Source organism: Grampus griseus (genome assembly GCF_964374135.1).
Source record: "Grampus griseus genome assembly, chromosome: 17".
Taxonomy (NCBI): domain Eukaryota; kingdom Metazoa; phylum Chordata; class Mammalia; order Artiodactyla; family Delphinidae; genus Grampus; species Grampus griseus.
Genome location: NC_139011.1, coordinates 73,320,881 through 73,335,679, shown reverse-complemented (window position 1 = coordinate 73,335,679; position 14,799 = coordinate 73,320,881). Strand labels below are relative to the sequence as shown.

General features: G+C 41.2%; 1 protein-coding gene across 1 annotated transcript in view; it reads left to right on the top strand.

Moving 5' to 3' along the window:
• The window catches only part of CLVS1 (clavesin 1), a gene marked incomplete at both ends in the record, with an annotated part of 133,529 nt that overhangs the window by 43,243 nt on the left and 75,487 nt on the right, over positions 1-14,799 (top strand). The window contains one exon of the mRNA XM_082674841.1: positions 11,240-11,414. Coding sequence (XP_082530967.1) covers positions 11,240-11,414 — 175 coding nt within the window. The remainder of the gene's footprint in view (positions 1-11,239; positions 11,415-14,799) is intronic.

Sequence of the window (14,799 nt, the reverse complement as noted above, 5' to 3'; positions counted from 1 at the left end):
ATTAACCCTCTAAGCACACTCCCTCAGCTAGCAAAAGTCAACCAAACCCTGCGTTGGTTTTGTTGTTGTTGTTAAATGAACTATGTAGAACCTATGTTTATTTTTTAATGAATGTTTCAAGAGTTACCTTTTGTTTTGATTCTGATTCCCAAAATAAGCAGGGTAAAAATATGAGCTTGTGTTTTGACTGGGGGTCCGTAAGTGAGTTCATGGGAGCTTCCAGGTCACTGGTTTGGGAAGAGGGTGCAGGGAGAGGGCACTGCCACTCTTTCATCTCCATAACCCACCACCTGAATTGGGCTGGGTTGGGGCCCAGGGAATGTGCATGTGGAACTTCTTCTAGGAGAATTCTAGAAATTCCCACATCTCTATTCTGACATGTCTGGTCCCGCCAGGTAACTATTATAGGCAGAGCACTCAAGGGCCCACCTGTCTTCTGAAACCTCCAAAGGGGATTTTTCTGGAAGAAAAGTACGTGGGGTTTGCAAAAGGCTTGTTCCTTCTGGGCATGAAATATATTTATCTTAGTTTCAGAAGGACGATCAAACTGCTTGTCATTATGGCAATTTGTGAACCATCACAAGCATCACAGGAGTTGATCAAGACCAAAAAGTCCTACTGTCAGACTAGCCTCAGTGGTGCCAAAGCTCAGAGACGGTATAAACAGTGGTAAGGGGCTTCCTGAGCCTGACAGCTGTGATGGTCATGGGAGCCTTGTATCTTTCTCTCTCTGAGAATCCAATAACCTTGAGGTGTCTTGAGGAAGATGAAACAGCTCAAGGGTGAGAGCCAGATAGAGGATGCCTATCTGGAAACCAGCCACCAAGTTGCATTTCTATCAGAGTAGATTATAAAGCTCTCCTGAATATATTAGCTACGAAAATAAGCCTTTTCTTTCCATTATGTAATGATTTCCTTGTGGCTCTCTCCTTTTAATCCTGCGTACCTTTGATTGTGTGCTGCTGTTTAAGTAGCTTATGATTAGAAGGCTAGAATTTTCAAAAGGGGAAAGGATAAACCAACTTTGAAAACTTCAATCAGATTGCAGACTCTCTGAATTCAATCAGTCTCTATTAAAGCTTCTGATGTGGACTACCCATATTTTTCAGGGTTGAGACTCCTAGTTACAGGCAACTAATTTTAGAACCTTGGGACTTCTCTTGGTTTTAAGCTCTTGCTATCCTGTCAGAATACACTGATCTCTTCGTTAAGTACAGAGGTTTGGAGTTTTCATTGGAGATGGGCAATTTTATGAATTAATTAAAATTATGAGATGCTGCATACTTCCAACTCAAGTCACAGGTATGCCTTCCATGAAAGGTAACATCTATAGAGTTGTTTTGCTAATGCACTATTTAGTTCAAACTGTCTTGCACACAGTTTGTGATTTCAGAAAGGAATCTTGATTGCAAGAGTGACTGCAGCATATCACTCAGAGGGAAGGACCTCAGGAGGGCAAAATCATTCAAAGTAGTGTAGTACCACGGGACGTATGTTTCCCTAAAATGCCTCCTCACCTTATTGTCCAATGTCTTATTCTGAAAGTGATTTTATGGCTATAAGAGCCAGACAGACTTAGAGGAAAGAATATTCCATTTCAAGCAGTGGCCAGTACACTACCATGAACTCCACGCAAGAGCTATAAATATCAATTGAATTCCATTGTAAGTTAAGAGTGATGTGGCCATTCATATTCATTCACCCATGTCAGAGGAGATCTTGCTGTTCGTGACCCCCGTTAGGCTGATATAATCATAGCTCCACGTCTAGTCTTAAGTGCTTTCTTTGCATTCTTGAGACTCTTCCTAGTTTTTACTTTTCTGAAGCTCCTCAGCCCAAGAGTTACCAGAATAGATAAGCATGAAACTCGTTTGTCATAGTCATTAGTAATGGATGGAATGCCCAGAGCTGACTCCCACTGGGGTGTTTTTTCTTCCATGGCTGCTGCTCCTATGGGCCCTGGCCCAATCCCCATCTAGAGGGCTAATGAAATAAACCTCTTCCTTGCTTGTATTTCGGCTGTCTGAAAGTGGTGTTTTGGGACCAGTTCTTTCCCAGTGAGCTAAGAATCTTGTGGTATACTAGCCTTCCTATCTGTAGACATCCGTCTAGCATTTATTATTAACTGTTCTAGATTGTAATCTTCTTACCGCCCACACTAACCTTACGTGAATACAGCCACGGCCCTCTCCTAAACCAAAATTAATCCTTTTTTTAAAATAAGTTTATTTATTTTATGTATTTAGTTTTGGCTGCGTTGGGCCTTCGTCGCTGCGCGCGGGCTTTCTCTAGTTGCGGTGAGTGGTAGCTACTCTTTGTTGCGGCGCGCGGGCTTCTCGTTGCGGTGGCTTTCCTTGTGGAGCGTGGGCTCTAGGCACGCGGGCTCAGTAGTCGTGGCTCACGGGCTCAGTAGTTGTAGCTCGCGGTCTCTAGAGCGCAGGCTCAGCAGTTGTAGCACACGGGCTTAGCTGCTCCTCAGCATGTGGGATGTTCCCGGACCAGGGGTAGAACCTGTGTCCCCTGCATTGGCAGGCTGATTCTTAACCACTGCACCACCAGGTAAGTCCCCCAAATTAACCTTAAAGCCTGGTTTTCTTTGCAATTCTTGTACACATGGTACTTAGTAGCATATTATTTTATAAATATGAGCCACAATGGGAAAAGGGCTTAAGGACCTACATCTGCCATCACTGCTCCTATCAATGAGCGTAAGAGACATTGAAGAGGAAGAAAATGTACCCAGTGCTGCTCCCAGAGTGGGTTTTGTCTATTTTCAGTGTTTCAAAGCTTCCAACAGGTTGGTTTAACATGTTTGCCTTCATTCATTTACTAAGAATCATTTATTCAGCATCTACTGTGTACAGGTACTGGTGATTGACAGGGATTCAAAGACAAACACCACACACTTCCACCCCTGATGGAGCTCACAGTCTAGGTTAGAGAGGCAAGTGGTCCCTTCTTGCAAAGAGAACAGGAAATATTCTCTTCTGCAGACATGGCTTCTACTTAGGGTGATATTTCATCACTTGAGTGGCAGGAATGCAGACCCCGCACAACCAGGCACTTCTAGGCACCCCCTTGACAGCCCCGAAGTCAAGTCATATTAATAACTAATATTAATATTGTGCGTTGCTGTCCTGGGTGCTGATCCTTACCGTGTAAGAACTAGATACAACTATAGCACCTCTAACTCACCTCCTACCCAGCAGAGTTCCTTTTGTCCTTAATAGTACCTCTGACCTTCCTCTCTTGACATCCCCATTCAGCTCTCACTATATCGCAATGGCCTCCTCTTAACTGGACTCTGTGTCTTCAGTCTCCTAACGCCAATCCACATAATCTCTGTTACCAGTTCAAATCTTCCTACAGCATAATTGCTGTTGCTCCCTTACTCTGCATAAACAGCCAGTAGTTCTCCCAGCAAGCAGGATGAAGACGGATCACAATTCTAACCTTATTTCTATTCCTTTACACTTGCCCCAATGGCACTGGCAAACTTGCCATCGCTCCCAATACAATAGTCTCTACACTCTCAGAACTTACTGTTTATGTGCTCCTTCTGCCCTTTTCCTTCTACGTCCAGCATCCAAACCTTCCCGTTCTTCACAGCCCAACTGAAGATGTTCTGAAACCTCCCAGCCATGGGTGACCTTGCCTTATAACTCCCAAACACTCTGCGATTCCTATCACTTTCCACCTGATACCACGTTCACTTATGTAATAATGAAAACCAACATGACCATCAACTCATTCCATGGATAGAACAAGTCAGTTGCTCTATGACTTTGTGTACATTAGCTCATGTTATCATTACCAGGGAGGTAGGTGCTAGGATCCTCTTTCTACAGATGAGGAAACTAAACCACAGAGAGATAAAACTCACTCGCTAAGCTTACACAGAACAGCTGAGATTTGAATCAGTCTGCTAACTCCAAACCCTATGCTTTTAATGACTGTGCTTCACTGCCTCCCATGTATGTATTTTTTAATGTCTTCTACTGGTTTCCATCTACTAGCGGAAGAGTAAAAAATATCCTTTTATCTTATGTGTCTTCCACAAAGTAAAATTTTGTCATATCTTTGAATAAATGCCTTCCTGATTCCTTATCCGGTTTTAGGTACTTCAAAACTTTTAAAATAAATCATTGAGTGATGATAAATTTCATTAACTGTTTAAGTGAGCAGATAGAAGCATTTGATGTTCATTTCATTCTCTTCAATTCTTGGGAGAATTTAGAAGCACTTGGACCAAACGTAATAAAATATTGTTTTTATTTATTCAAACCAGCTTCTCATTTAAAATTAAAAAAGCCCGAATGGAGGCAACCCTAAAAGATGAATTCATTGTTTGTGTACACACACACACACACACACACACACACAGATGATTTATACACTTGCTCACCACAGAAACACAAACAAGGAGAAACCCTGGCAAATTGGAATTTGAAAACCTTCGTTTCAGTTTCCTTTTTACTGGTGGATATGAATACTCTGCATTCTTGTGTCTATATCCTGAGATGGATGGGCCTGTCAGGATTGGTCTAAAGAAACAGTCTCTTATCTTCATACTTTACTTGAGTGAGAGAACGCTGTTTTCACCATTTACATCACTATTTTCTCTATACTAGTTCAAAAGCCGGGCCCTGTTCTTAGACAAGAACATTACCCTTTATGTTCTGTCCTCCATAAGCAAATGCTTGAGTTGGAGGTGAGTTGGGGCTCCCTCCCACCCTTCCTCCTCCCTCCGTTTCCCCTTTTTTCTTCCTTTCTTTCTTTCCTCCTTCCTTCCTTTCCTTCTCTTTCTTTCTTTTCCTTTTCCTTTCCTTCTTTCTTTCCTTTCTTTCTCTCTTTCTTTCTTTTCCTTTTCCTTTCCTTCTTTCTTTCCTTTCTTTCTCTTTCTTTCTTTTCTTTCTTTCCTTCCTTCCTTCCTCTCTCTCTCTCTTTCTTCTCTCTTTTTCTCTTCCTCCTTCCTTTCTTCCCTGCTTTCTCCTTCCTTTTCTTTCTTACTCCTCTTAATCATATGAGCTTCAGCAAACCATATGAGGCAGAGTTAAATCCCAGGCTTCTGTTCTCTGGGAGACCATCCCTGCTAAGACAAGTAATTAACTGATTGACTTTCCAGCTAACATTCAGGGTAATACATTTAAGATTAAGGTCTTGCAAATGTTAATTCTACCACAGCAAAGTTAAACATTTTGGTTAGCATCTTCCTTGACCTAATATTATCTGAACACAATTATTTCTTTTACTTTTTCTTGATTACCTCATTGAGAAATATAGATTTGTTTGCCTAGATGCATAATGACACACAGACACCATCCAGCTGAAACCTGCTTCACATACAAATTATTAGAACCCATTTAGGAAAATATATCACCCGAATTCCCATGCCAAGCCACTTATCAAAGACCCTCAGCCCTAGAAGAGGAGAAAATAGGTTCATCTGGACAGAACACGATGGAGTTTTGCACACTTCCTATTGTCCTGCTGCCATCACCAGCGTGAAAGCAGTGTGACCAACAGGGGTATCTCTATATTCCATGCAAGTACAAATACTGCCTCCTATCCTATTGGGATGAACTTTCCCATTCACCAAGCTCTTCGCACATGTAATTCTGCATAACCACGCAACAGCCCCCCACATGGAGAAACAGGAAATCACCCCACGTTGGACTTCAGTCTTCTACACAGAGTTGCATGCTTGTTGAGTGGCAGAGCCAGGATGTCAAGCCCTTGAGTATAGACTCTTTTGCCACTTACTCAGAGGGTTCTTGCCATGTCTAGAGGCCAAAATGCATCAGAAGAGTTGCAGAGGGAGCACATATTCCTCTCCATGATGGCTTAGGCAACGTTATCAGAAAAGGGGCAAAGTAGGAACTGTGAAAGTCATGCTGTGGTTATTTTAGTAATTCACTTTGAAAGAAACTTCAAATGGGATGAAGAGATAAAGAAACATACTCAGATGCAATGTTTCTGCACCTGCTGCAAATAGATATTGGTGGCAAACCATCTGCACAACTAGTTTGTGGTTTAAGGAGGACCCTAAAAATCTCCAAGCAACAGTCATAAACACAATGATATTGATTGTAAAGTGAAGAGGTTTCAAGAACTGGCCAAAAGAGCTTTAACTACTAATATTAACAGACTTCTTGCTGTTATATGCAGAAGAATTAGCACAGAAATAGGCACTGTGATTTCAGAATTAACTAAGAGGCTTCCCACCACTTTTTCTGAGAAATAGTGTCACTGGCAACCACATTATATCTTTAAGTGGTTATCTGATCACAGGTAGTCTCTTTTTTCTTATATGCGTCTAGCCCTGGGATCTAGGTTCTAAAATCTCCACTAAAAATTCAAAGCACAAAGGAGTCACTTCTTGAAACTTAAATATCTTCTTAGAGATAAAACACTATTTTGCATCTCATTTGTATTACGCTGTGGACTTAGACTCTAAAGCCTCAGGTGGCAATGTTGGGTGCTCAATTCATAAAAACAACAGTAGAACTACAAATGCATCCATTTTCATAATCTCTAATTGCTCATAATATAATGATGAACCTCCACCTCTAAACCCTTAATAAGTCCTAATTAATACAAAATTATCCCTTTTTGAGAAAAGTTCTTTACATGTCACTGGCAATTTGCCATTCACAGAGCTTTCGCACATTTTCACATTTGAGCTTTTAATTATCAAACTAAAACTGATCTAATCCATAGCTGACTATGTAAATGCCTTGCAAATTATAGAAGAAGACTGAAAAAATCTGAATATCCACTTGTCACCTGTTAGTTCATTTTGAGATAAGTGCTCCGCGACACTGAGAGAATTGCGATTGTAGGCAATACAGAAAATAATTCCCCCCCCCGCCCCGGTTTATTAGAGTTAAACCGTGCTGTAAGTCTAAATGAGTTGGTAGAATGAGTAAATTCTGGAAATTCTGGAAGAGATTCATGGAAACTTACCATGGCAGATTACGAACTCCAGTAAGCAGTTTAAAAAAATTAACTTTTTACCTAGAACAATTGTAGATTTACAGAATTATTGTGAAGATAGTACAGAAGGTTGCTCTATCCCCTGCATTGGGTTTTCTTTATTATTAATATCTTACATTAGTATAGTATATTTATTACAACTAATGAACCAATACGATACATTATTATTCACTAAAACCTATGCTTTATGCAGATTTCTTTGGTTTTTACCTAATATCTTTCTTCTGTCCCAGGATCCCATCCAAAATATCCCATTACATTTAGTCTTCATGTCTCCTTAGGCTCATCTAGGCTGTGATGGTTTCTCAGACTTTCCTTGGTTTTTTATGAACTTGACAATCTTGAAGAGTACCGGTCAGGTATTTTGTAGAATGTTTCTCAATTAGAATGTGCCTAATGTTTCCCCCTTGACTAATGTGGGGTTATGGTTTTGGGGGAGGAAGATTACAGAGGTAAAGTATGATTTTCATCATCATATCAAGGGGAACTACTCTCAACATGATTTATCTCTGTTGATGTCGACCCTAGTCACCTGGCTGAGGAAGTGTTTGTCTGGTTTCTCTCGTAAAGTTACTCTTTCTCCCTCCCTTTCCACACTGTACAAGATCTTTGAAAAGAAAAGTCACTATGCTCAGCCCACACTTAAGGAGTGAGAAGCTACGTTCCACCTCCATGAGGGTGGAGTAACTATATAAAGTATTTGGTATGTCAAATTATAAAAAGCTGAGAGGATTTCACAACTCAAAGATATCATAAATAAGAAAGAGGAAATCCATTTGAGGAAGTCAGGAAGTAAGGAGTTCAAGCTAATGATCAGCTAAGATATAGGGGGCGGTCACACCCCTCAACAGGGGTAACCCTCATGACTTGAGACCCATCCCATTCAACTTTTTGCTGCCCAACTTTCTAGTTCTTCTAGAAAAGTGAAGTGTTCAAACATTTGGAAACTATAGTGAATTCCAAAATTATTTTACTTTTCTCCTGGGATCACCCCGTAAGTATAATACTTCATTCATTGCAAATGCCTATCCGTCAGTAAGGTTCTGGTCTTGAAAACGTATAAAATAGTTTTCAAGTTTCCAAGAGTCAATGTTTCTTTCTTGGGAGTGAATACAAGTGGATATGTGATGGAAGAGGTGCTATCTCTCATTTACAGAGGAGTAAAATGTGGTAGCAGTTAAGCGATTTGCTAAAGATCTTCATAATCAATGATGTCTGTCTTCACTGTTCAACGAAAAGGGCTATATCTCAAAATTCTCCAAAGATCTACTTGTTGTCAAATACAATAGCCCTTTCTCCTTCCTTATTCTCCTTCATCTTTCTGTTGCGTCTGACTTGGTTAACGACCTTATGGTATTGGGTAGCTATTAATTTACAACAAACCATCCCCAAACTCAATGGCTTAGAAAAGCAATGATTTACTGTTGCTCACACATCTGTGGGGCAGCTAGTGTTCATCTAGGCTGGGGTCAGCTGGGTGGCTCTGCTTCTTTCAAAGATCTGCTAGCTGGCTGGCTGGCTGGGGAGTCATTCTTCTCTTCAGTCTAGCAGTCTAGCTGTGGCATATGTTTTTCCATGGCAACGGCAGAAAGCAAGAGAACAAGTAACATCTGAGGTCTCTAAGAGCTAGGCCCCAAATTGGTACACTGTCATTTCAGTCACATACCATCAGTTAAAGCAAGTCACATGGCCAAAGGGCAAGAAATACACTCTCATCAATGAGGTCAACACATAGCTAGTGTGTGGATGCTCAGATAAGTGAAGAATTGGGGTCAGTAATGCAATCTATCATATCCTTCTTGAAACACTAACCCCCTTTTTAGAAAACACATTACTATCATGATTCTCTCACTTTTTGTTTTTTTTTTCTATAAGCGGGCCTCTCACTGCTGTGGCCTCTCCCGTTGTGGAGCACAGGCTCCGGACGCACAGGCTCAGCGGCCATGGCTCACCGGCCCAGCCGCTCCGTGGCATGTGGGATCTTCCCGGACCGGGGCACGAACCCGTGTCCCCTGCATCGGCAGGCGGACTCTCAACCACTGCGCCACCAGGGAAGCCCTCTCTCACTTTTTATTTCCTTAACCTTTCTTCGTTCAACCTCAGAACTGTATGTAAGCTTTACATAAGGCTTAGCTTTTCTGAGTTTCCTGATTCGCTCCATGTGTGTATTCTTGCTAAGAAAGCTTACCCAGGATCAGACTCTCTAATTCCCTAATGTCATTTATAGTTTACCATTGGGCATTTCCATATTTTCCTTTGGAACTGCCTAAGCTCACAATCTTTGGTCTCACGCTCCACTTAGATCAATGTTTCTTCCCAATACAAAGCTGTATCTCTAGAAAAGACTTGGGTCTTTAGATCCTATTTGCCATGAATCCAAAAACAAAACTCAAAGCCCTAGTGAAAACTTACCCTACATTAATAGGAATTTGACATCTCTAAAATTTAGAAGAGAATATATGTAAAAGAAAATGATGAGAACATTATTAAAAACCACTTCCTATGAGACACGGTTAAAGTTACTAATATATATATATATTAATCTAGAGATTATATAGGGCGTCATGTCCACCATGTTTAGATAATTTAGTGTGTGGTATAGGAAGACCTGAGGTTCTCTTCTTTGTAGCAGAACTATACTCAGTGGGTGGATTTCGGGGAGGAAAAGTTTTGCTTGATATAAGGAAGACCTTTTGAGTAAGAAGAACTGTACAGAAACAGAATGGGCTAATATCTGTATTTTTCACGTGTCACTCCTCTTTCCTGAAATGTCTTACTCTTTTTCCCACTTATCCAAAATTCTATTTACCCTTCAAGGCTTAGCCCAAGCTTTCATTCCTCTGTAAGCTCTTCCTAATTACTCATTTTATCAAACCCTTTCAACTCATTTTGCTAATCTGCTACCCCACCTCAACTAAATTAAGGGCTCTTTGAAAGTAGAAATATGACATACTATTCTATAACTTCAAGTATTAAACAGAGCTCTGAGTTTATAACAGCCACTCAGTAAATTCTTACTGGTTTTTTGTTTGTTTTGTTTTTGTTTTAATGAAGTACAGATGATTTACAATATTGTGTTAGTTTCGGTAGTACAGCACAGTGATACAGTTTTAGGATTTTTTGCAGATTACATTCCATTATAGGTTATTACAAGATATTGAGTATAATTCTTTGTGCTGTACAGTAAATCCTTGATGTGAATCTATTTTATGTATAGTAATTTGTATCTGTTAATCCCATATTTAATCACATATTTTCTGATTTCCAAAATCTAGAATCATTAGATTTGGTTATAATTTGAATCAGATTGAAATGCTCAGCAATCTGTTCATTTCATCTGGTTTCACAAGATGATACAGCTTCTGATTGTAATGACAGCCTGAAGGAAGTAACAGATTTTGCCATCACTTGACATCCACAGAATTTAGAGATCCTTTAAGATCTTAAATTTTTAGCTCAAATAATTTGCTGGGAGAATTAGCAAAATATGCCATCATTTCTTCGTGTCTGAAAATTATTTAAAACAAAAATCAACTGGTGACTGGGAACATATGATGTGGAAGAACACATACAACACTAGAGAACCGTCACTCTAGTTTGTATTCAGGTCTACCTGTTGTCATAGTTACTGTTGTACTCCAAGCGATTTCCTTCCTGAATCACACTCTGCAAACCTTCAATGAAAATAAGCCATTCTTCTTTATTTTTCTCTATTCATGAATTGAGGCTAAAAAATAGCAGCAATTGCACAGTTGTTTTTACACTTTGAGCAAGATTTTAATGATACAAAAAGAACAAGAGGTTTAATCAAAACAAGTGCCTCTGATGAAGGCCTTACCTCATTTTTTCAGCAATATTCATTAAGTAGCTAGATACTGGGGCCGCAACTATGATTATGGCCCAGGAGGGAGAGACAAGTAAGGGATGCATTTCAATGAAATGCAATCAGGTCTGTGGTGGAAGCAAGAGACCAGAGACCCAAGGAAACACAAAAGAGAGACATCTTGTAAAGTTTGGGGTTCTGGTGCAGTCAGATCAAAGGGAGGTTCCATCCTGTGATTCTCAAAGCATTGTTCCTGTGAAGTTTAGCAAATGTATTTTCTGTCACTTTGGGTACAGGACACTGGTGTTACGCTGCAGGCTGGGCTCACGGAGCAGAGGACAGGCAGCCAGTGCTTCACACACAAAGTCCTATCACCTGCTAATATTCACGCACAGCCTCTCCTTTCTGCTTTGGCTGCAGGAACTCCTTCACAGACATCCTCCGGGCCATCCTGCTGTCATTGGAAGTCCTTATTGAAGATCCGGAGCTCCAGATAAATGGTTTCATTTTAATTATAGACTGGAGTAATTTTTCCTTCAAACAAGCCTCCAAACTGACACCATCAATCCTCAAACTGGCCATTGAAGGGTTGCAGGTATGTTCAATGAATGCACCATATGAGATAGTATGCGATTGTGTGCTCTTTTCTTATTGCAACCCAAGTAATGTTTGCCTTTGAGAATGGAAAAAGAAAACTTTGATAGAATCCACCTGTGAATACTCTGTATTTTTACCCCAGCCTGAGTTGAGATGATTTTTTAAAAAAAATTAGCTTCCATTTTCATTAACAACTTTAAACTACTGTTACCACGGGCACAAATTACCTACCGCTGCTATTATGAATAAAGCTTGGAGATGTTTAGCCAAATCCATGTGAGAGTTCACACAAATTAAAACTAGAAAACATCTACTTTATGAGTGTGCCCTTATATTGCAGTGGCATGGAAGCTTTCCAGGGTTTCTGGAAGCATCTTTGCACATGAAAATATACCCGGTGGGTCCTCACTTCTCTGAAGGCAACGTGCTGAGGTGTTTGTACTAAAGTGAATCATTTCAGTGCAAAGGAAGCATATGGAACTCTACTTCCTGTTTGTATGACCAGTTGTCAGGACTTTGGGGAAGGGGTTTTTGTGCTGTGTAGAGGTTAGGGTAGTCAGTTCCTGGGGTCCCTTCTACTTTTAAGGACCGGTGATTCCATGAAAAGTAGCAAACTCAGAGCTAAGCAATGCTGCTTAGCTTCCTGGTGAGGCATTATCATTGTTCAGGAAGATTCAGAATCAGCATAGATAAAACTCAAGTCCGTTCTTCATTTTGTAAGAAGACTGACTCCCAACAGACGGCAGTCACACGCAGCTACATAGATCACGAACTATTTGTTAATTCTCAGATCAAGCAGCCACTACTCAAGCTCTTCAAAGTACAAGACTGGTAAACCCATTTCCATCACCCGTCGTACTCTAGTGTGATGAGTAATCGATGGGCCTGTTTCGTAAACTGTGGCTGATTCACATTTGGCTCCCAGCAAATATGCAGCACTTACAGGGCCTCTGATAAACTCATGTTTATTGAATGGAACTTATTTTGTTGAAAGGGTTTCCTATTTCAGAAGAGGAACAAGTACACACTGTTCCAAGAATGCCACATTATCCTGGGGAGTTACATCACACAGTGTATCGGGGGCACATTTTTAAATTTGCTTTTGCATTTCTAGACTACAGAGTATCCTGCCTTGCCTTAAAAAAAATCTCCATCATAGACTTGTTTGTCCTTTACTGTCAATCACTTTCTCTTAGCTCTCTTTTTCTTCAGCGTCCTCTCATCTAAGCCTCTGAACATCTGATCTTTCTCTCCTTAAAGCTTTTATCAAAGGGAGATTTAAAGTAAGCTGCAAGGTTTATTTCATTCCCTATAATTATGCTGGCCATATTTCCAGGATTTTCTGTGGTGTAGTACAAGCTTCATATAATTTTATCTTTCTAAAAAGAGATAATTCATTACATGTGTAAGTAGCTGTGATTCAAATTCTATGTATTTATAAGATTTTTCATAAATCAGGAAGAAAAATGTACTTATTCCAACCCTGTGTTCCAATTTTTATTTCTGGAAATGTGTGGATTATATAACATGTCCCCTGCCAACTTCTCTAGGCTAATGTGGGTCTTACTGAGTTAATGCATGTGAATGTGTTTTAAAACATAAAGCTGTACATAAGTTTGTAATATATTTTTACAAGAAATACTAGATGACCTTTTGTGGGGCAAAGCGAGTCATATCTGGGCCTTCTCTCTTCATGTACCAGGGTCCGGGTTGAACTCCACAACGTCCTATAGCTCTGGTTAAAGAATAGCCTCTACTGGGCGAAGGGGAGATGCATGGGGTCAAGGTCAGAGTGGAGAAAAAGTACTTCCTCCCAGCATCTCACAGAGCAATGGCCTGGACCTCTCTGTTGCTAAACAAGGTAAACTCCCTTGACTGTGGGAAAGCATCAGGCCCGTCAGGCTGTCTGGACTGGGATGCAGCTTTTTCTGTGAATTCTGCCTGCCCAGACCCTGAAGACCTAAGAACTCTTAAAAAGGTGCAGACCCTCCTGCCAGGGGAAGCTGAGCTTGGATGCAGCTCCTCTGTCTGGGATATGGGCTCCCTGTCCTAACGAGCTTGTTGGCTTGGTTCTTGCCCTACAGTGGGTGGTCAGCTCTGGCCAGCCACTGGCAACTTCTCGCTCCAGGCTATCCTCTTTCAGGTGTTGCGGGAATTCAGACACCACGGTCACCTCTCTACCAGCTCTCCCAGGGACCTTATATCACTGCAGGGATTGCTTCCATCCACAGTGTAACCATTAACTGCTTATGGCATTTCAAAAAAGTCCTAACTGATACTAGCAGAATTCATGTCTTTGTGGTCACACTGTGGTACAAGGAAGATCCCATACAGGTCTCTACTTGTCAGCCATGAAAGTTCAAGATAAATCTCATAACACCACTGGCATGGGTAAAGGCCATGGACTTGACTGGAGAAAAGGAAAGGGTCAGTGAGAGATGAGAAGTCACTGCTGTTCTTTTTTCCTCTGCACCATCAGAGAGGCCCAAAGAGGTTCGAGTGTCCTGTAGACATGCAGGAGGTTGCAGGGGAGGGAGACCCTATGTTCCAGTGAAGGGAACTTGCTTTCTCTGCTGTCCTGCCTTTTGTGGGGTAGATGTGAGAAAGTAACCTGGCACGGGGGTACTAACCAGACTACTTTTGTGCTAGGCCATCTGGTCTGGGGTTTCAGCTGTTCATAGGCGTTATCTAGGATTACCTGCTGATCAACTCCTAGAGAATCTGGGGCCCTGAAATATGGCAACCCCCTCAACACACACAGATAGTACAATACCTCGTGCAGGAGAAGCGGGTGGGGTGTTCAGGTTGTGAGAATTTAGAATCATTTTTGTTCAGTCCTTCACCTGCATCACAACCTAGTTTCAAAACCCTAAGTTTTAGCTCTATTACCTCTGTTCTTAGTTCTCTACAAAGAAAGTTGTTCAGTGAGACCCTCAATTACTAATTGTTCCAGGTTGGGTTCTCTGAGGAGCAGATTCTGACACAGAGATTAACATGCAGGAGACTCATTAGGGAATGCTCTTGGGGTCAGCACCCGCAGAAGGGAAGCTACGAAGAATGGTTGGCAGCAGGAGAAGTTAAGCTGGGATTCAATCATTTCCAATGAAAGCTTCAGGTGTTCTGAAACTGAGATGACCCTTCAGAGTTGTCCCTGACTGGAGCCAAGGGACTGGACCTTTATATTCCCACATTGTTCAGTAACTGGGCGCAGGCTGTCCTGAGAAGTGGTTGTGAGTTTGGGCAAAGCAGCTCTCTTCAGCCTGGGGCTCCAGAGGCTGGAGCTATTATCTGAGAATTTTCTCCTGGTAGCACCTCAAGCAGCTGGGAAATAAGTACTCAGTCCTAAAGGGGGCCTGGCAGCATATCAGAATATCTACCACAAT